Source organism: Cryptomeria japonica, chromosome 11, assembly GCF_030272615.1.
Source record: "Cryptomeria japonica chromosome 11, Sugi_1.0, whole genome shotgun sequence".
In the NCBI taxonomy this organism is placed as follows: Eukaryota; Viridiplantae; Streptophyta; class Pinopsida; order Cupressales; family Cupressaceae; genus Cryptomeria; species Cryptomeria japonica.
In genome coordinates this window covers 379223145-379228874 of record NC_081415.1, presented here as the reverse complement: position 1 = coordinate 379228874, position 5730 = coordinate 379223145, and the positions used below count along the sequence as shown (strand labels likewise).

The 5730-nt window shown below is 38.5% G+C and overlaps 1 protein-coding gene across 1 annotated transcript; it reads left to right on the top strand.

Moving 5' to 3' along the window:
- The first annotated feature begins 1748 nt into the window (after positions 1 to 1748).
- LOC131071631 (4-coumarate--CoA ligase) lies at positions 1749 to 4388 on the top strand. The gene is made up of 5 exons (XM_058007562.2): positions 1749 to 3135; positions 3288 to 3433; positions 3689 to 3756; positions 3854 to 3956; positions 4046 to 4388. Exons 1-5 carry the CDS (start codon positions 1836 to 1838, stop codon positions 4190 to 4192), a joined length of 1764 nt encoding a protein of 587 aa, XP_057863545.1. The 5' UTR covers positions 1749 to 1835; the 3' UTR covers positions 4193 to 4388.
- The last annotated feature ends 1342 nt before the right edge of the window (positions 4389 to 5730 follow it).

Sequence of the window (5730 nt, the reverse complement as noted above, 5' to 3'; positions counted from 1 at the left end):
GGGAGAGTGAATCAATAGATTCAAACTCAATTATATTAAGGAGAGGGTTGGATACTAATTGGATTATATTCCCCTTTTTTGAGTTGAAAATGTAATTGACGAGATGCAAATTGAGTGCAAAGATTTATGCTAGGATGTGCATGCATGAACTAGCAACCTAGACTAATTGTACTAAATAATAGTGAAATAGAAACTTCACAATAGGTACAAAAATGGATAAGGAATTTGACTCTGCACCTGTAATTGAAATTTGATGCTGATTTGGAAAGTCTAGGGTGCCCAAAATGCTCTGGTCTTCTAAGGCTAAGCTACTAATGAAAAATCTACAACTTAAAGCAGGCTGGAAGCCACCAATGAAATTTGATGAAAAATACTAAGGACAAGAGTGCCCCGGGTGCCTTGGTCCTAGGGAAACAAGTCCAAATTCTAGGAACAAGTCTATACTAGGCTCTTGATGTTGTTCTAGGTCTCTCAGCTCTAATGAGTACCTCTAGCTACACACAAGATGAAAGAAAGAGGGTTTTGGATAGCATTTTTCTAAATACAAACATATTTCTACATTTAGCGTAATAAATAGTTTTAGTTAGCCTTTTAAGAACAATACAGATAAATAAATGGAACCAAATGTCACCTGGTTTAAAGTATAAAGTCCATGTATAGACATCTAGATGGAACTAAACTCAAATCTAAAATCTTCATAAATAAATAAATATTTTCTCTCGATTCGTTGCCCTATCTTCATATTAAATCATCTCCCCCTTCTTCATTTGGAGGAATGTTCCTCTATAAATATTTGTTGAAAAGTCTATATTATTTCCTTGAGGAACATGATCATGTTTAGAATATTTTCAATCTATTTGCAAAGTCAAGTCTCCAAATGCCATAACTAATCTCTACTCTCACTCACACATCAAAGGAAGAAGCTTCTAAAGCCTTCCAAATTAGTATTCAATCTTATATCTTCTCTTATCACTAAGAAAATTATTCCAAAGGTGGAAGAGGTGAAGAAACTATAATTTTGATATGTCAATTCTATAGGTTTCATTAAATATTTTTTGTTAAATATTCACATCTCACTCCTAGTGTAGTTACATCTCTCAACGTAATAAATAGTTTTAGTTAGCCTTTAAGCACGATAAAGATAACTAAATGGAACAAAATGATATTTGGTTTAATTGTAAAGTATATGTATGGACATCTAGATGAAACTGAACTCAAATCTCAAATCTTCATAAATAATAAATAAATATACATAAAAATTAAATGGTGAGTCAACTTAATAAAAAATAAGTACCAACCATTACGATTAGAGTTGAATTATCGATAGATTCGAATTTGAGCTATAATGCCACTCCATTGGATTGGGTGTATGTTCATTAAATATGATTTTCGGACTTGTGGATGAATAAGACCCACACCATAATCTGGTCAAAGGTGAGATGAGAAGAGAGGAGAAGAGAAGAGGAGAAAGTAGTTGGTGAAGAGAGGAAGAGGAAGTAAAAGGAGTGGCCATTTCAACTAACCAGCATCGCCAAACAGTTTTACCTACGTCTCCACGTTCACGCCATCATCTCCTTCAATCTACCCCTCAACCTCGATTACTCTTATCATGTTAGATACTCTTATGCCTTAAAAAAAAAACGAAAGCCACACCACAATCTCCACCTAACACACACACACACGTTCACCGGCCCCTCAAACTCAAGTGGCTCTGAATTAGAGAGCTTGCTTATAAACATCAAATTCATCTCCCTCTCTCACGTCCACTCTCTTGGCGTCCTGGGAGGAGGAGAACTAGAGGAGGAGCAGAGAGAAATCCAAAGCTTGCAAGCACAATGATGCAGGTGGAGGACCAACCGTCTCTGCCCCTGATGCAGCAACCCCCACCTCCTAGTGCAATGATCAATGGAGATTCCCAAGTCAAGGAGAATTCCCCTAATAATGGTGTAATGATTGAGGATTCTCCAGTGAAGGAGCATCTGTACAGATCAAAGCTGCCGGACATAGATATTCCATACCATCTTCCCCTGCACACCTATTGCTTCGAGAATTTGGAGAAAGTGAGAGACAGGCCATGCTTGATAGACGGATCTTCCGGAAAAATCTATAGCTATGGAGATGTGGATTTAATATCCAGAAAGATGGCCTCGGGGCTGGCGAAAGTGGGCATCGGAAAAGGCGACGTGGTCATGCTCCTGCTCCACAATTGCCCCGAATTTGCGTTTGTATTCCTGGGCACAACCATCGCCGGCGGCGTGGCCACCACAGCCAATCCTTTCTACACCCCCGCCGATATTGCCAAGCAACTCCGCGCCTCCAATGCCCGAATGGTTGTCACGCACGCTGCCTATGTCGAAAAGCTCGCCGACTTCCTTCCCCACCTGCAAGTCCTAACGGTGGACGCCCCGCCGGAGGGGTGCGGTCACATTTCGGCCCTGTTGGAAGGCGACGAGGACAAGTGCCCTGCCCCTTCTCTCGTGCCGGACGACGCTGTAGCCCTGCCCTATTCCTCGGGAACCACGGGTCTCCCCAAAGGAGTTATCTTGACGCACAAGAGCCTTCTCTCCAGCGTTGCTCAGCAGGTCGATGGCCTCAACCCCAATCTTTATCTGCACTCCGACGACGTGGTGCTCTGTGTGCTCCCGCTCTTTCACATCTACTCCCTCAATTCTGTGTTGCTCTGTTCCTTGAGAGCCGGCGCCGCCATTCTGCTGATGCACAAGTTTGAGATCGCTACGCTGCTGCACTTAATCCACACTTACAAGGTCACCGTTGCCCCTGTGGTGCCTCCCATTGTGCTGGCCATTGCCAAGAACCCCATGCTCGACCATCACGATCTCAGCTCCATTAGGATTGTGCTCTCTGGTGCAGCGCCTCTTGGGAAAGAGCTCCAACAAGCCCTCTCCACCCGCCTTCCCAACGCTACCTTTGGTCAGGGCTACGGTATGACGGAGGCGGGCCCCGTGCTTTCAATGTGCCTCGCATTCGCCAAGGACCCCTTCCCTACCAACTCCGGCTCCTGTGGAACGGTTGTTCGCAACGCCCACATGAAGATCGTTGACCCGGACACCGGGGAATCGCTTTCCTATAACAAACCGGGAGAAATTTGCATCCGAGGCCCCCAAATTATGAAAGGTATTCACTGCCTCCCACTTTCTTTCCTGATTGTTTCAATTTTTGAGTCTTATAGACTGGTCGGTCTTGTGGGTGTCAATAAAAACTTCCACACATTCATTCTTACTCCTCCTTTTGTTTGCAATATTTATTGACTGGTTTGTGCTTTCAAGGTTATCTCAATGATCCGGAGGCTACGGCAAGGACTATTGATAAAGATGGGTGGTTGCATACTGGAGATATTGGATATATTGACGATGACGATGAAGTTTTCATCGTGGACAGAGTGAAAGAACTCATCAAATACAAGGGATTCCAGGTTTTTCTATCTTATTCAATTTTGTTCTTGATGCCCATCAAATTTCACATATGATAACATTTTGTTATCCTTCTACATGTTCACATCATTATGTTTTTTTCATCAAATTAAAGATGAAAAATTAAAAAATTTCTAGACATTCACATCATTACATTCCATTTATTATAGAAATAGTTGTTTTTGTTAAGACATTCACATCATTATGCTTCATTTTTCTACTTCAATACTCTATATGTTCATTGATTGCACATGCAGGTGCCTCCTGCGGAGTTGGAATCAATTCTTATCACCCATGCATCAATCGCAGACGCAGCAGTTGTCCCGTAAGCCTTTAATGTGAAGCTACATTTGTGGTAAAAAAAAGAAATTTGCTTTTGTTTGCAAATTTTGCTGATTGTTGAATTGGGGAATGATGCACAGCCAAAAGGATGAAGCCGCAGGAGAGGTTCCTGTAGCCTTCGTCGTTAGATCCAACGGATTTGATCTTACAGAAGATGAAATCAAGCAATTCGTGGCCAAACAGGTAGCTTTAGAAGCAAAATCTAAATTGCTCCTCTCCTTATTTTACAATTAGATTTGGTCCATGCTAACAATTAGTGAACGAACAAACAGGTGGTGTTTTACAAGAGACTGCATAAGGTGTATTTCATCCATGCGATACCCAAGTCTGCTGCCGGAAAAATACTTAGAAAGGATTTGAGAGCAAAGCTCGTTGCTCCTGCCCCTGCCCCTGCCCCTGCCCCTGAGGAAGGCAAATAAACACACTGCAAATTTGTTTTCGTGGGTTTCTCCTTTAAACAAGGATAGATTTATGTTCATCAGAGTTTTATGTTTTATGCATTGTCTGTGCCCGTTTATATCTCAAAGGAAGGGTTTCGCCATTCAATAGAACCCCTTCGACATTCTTAGCTCTCTTCATAAATGTGTGCCATTGTGCGCCACTTTTTCCTGTTTATTAAGCCTTTTTGAACTTTAAATTTAATTTTGACCATACCTAGTATGATTTAATTAGGCAATATCAACCAATTTAATAATAATAATAACATACAAATTATACAAGTTATATATATAAGTGTTTTATTGTTTAAGAGAATTATAGTTTTAAATTTTATGGAAATTTTAGCATCAGAAAATTTTCATGTGTTGGGATTGATAAATGCATTAAGAAACAACACAATAATTTTTAGTTTAAAATTTGATGAAGCTTCTATATTAGAGATGTCATATTTCAACAATGTTTCAAAAATAATTAGATAAATGCTATTATAATATCTATTTTTATTTGGAATTCTAAAGTTTACCTCCACTATTATAGTTATAAACCTTATGCACAGATCTATGAGAACTAGAATATAGTAATTTGTACATGCATGCCATATATTTCTTAGCTATAGATACATTGTTTGTGATTTTATAGCATGCATATGAATAAGTGTGGATAATCATGTATCAAGATGTATTTATGATAGATTAGATAACCAACTTGACATTAGATTTAAAGCATGATTTCCTATACTAGAACCAATAGTTCTTTTGTTACATAATAGGATAAAAAACATAATAAAAATAATAAAAAATGAATATTTAATCCAATCATTATGTGATTTTAAGCTAATAAATATTTAATCGATAAAATAACAGAGAATCAATATAACAAATCAATTAACTCACAAAATGAAAACCACATAAATACCAGATATATGTGTAGAAACCCTTATAGGAAATAGTTCCACCCCAAAGAGACCCATGCTTGTATTATTCAAAATAAAGTGGTATAATAATACGATATACCTAACTTATTGATAGCAGTCTAGTAGCATAAAATTCCTTGCAAAGAACCTTGCAATCCACTATTGCATGCCTTGAATATACACATGAAAATTAGAAACAAGGGACCATTAAGTGGTAACCAAAATCACGAGCCATGGAAAAAATCTAATTCTCATGTGATTATGGTCATGGTCAAGCACATCAAATAGTATGTAACTCCTCATACCTTTCTTTTACATCCTCTTTTTTATCATTTTGATCAAATCGACCAAGGTCAAAATCTTAGGTGCTTTATAAGGGCATTAATTGCCTTGTCGCAGAACTATATATACAATATCTGCTTACAACTCATGGTCTTAATTTAATCATTGTAACCTCCTCATCAAATGTATTTAAACAATCCCAAGTATGCCATAGAATAATAATAAATAAATTCCCTTTATAATGCCCCAAGCCTTCACCTAAGCCATTTAAAAACAAAATCCAAATGAAAAAATTTACACTTCAAATGTGATACTATGAGCACC

Bases quoted from the DNA above. Each gene is read 5' to 3' on its own strand.
- LOC131071631 (XM_058007562.2), top strand. From the start codon at position 1,836: ATGATGCAGGTGGAGGACCAACCGTCTCTGCCCCTGATGCAGCAACCC. The intron at 3,434-3,688 runs GTTTTTCTATCT...TTGCACATGCAG, and splicing joins TCAAATACAAGGGATTCCAG to GTGCCTCCTGCGGAGTTGGA. The intron at 3,757-3,853 runs GTAAGCCTTTAA...AATGATGCACAG, and splicing joins GCAGACGCAGCAGTTGTCCC to CCAAAAGGATGAAGCCGCAG.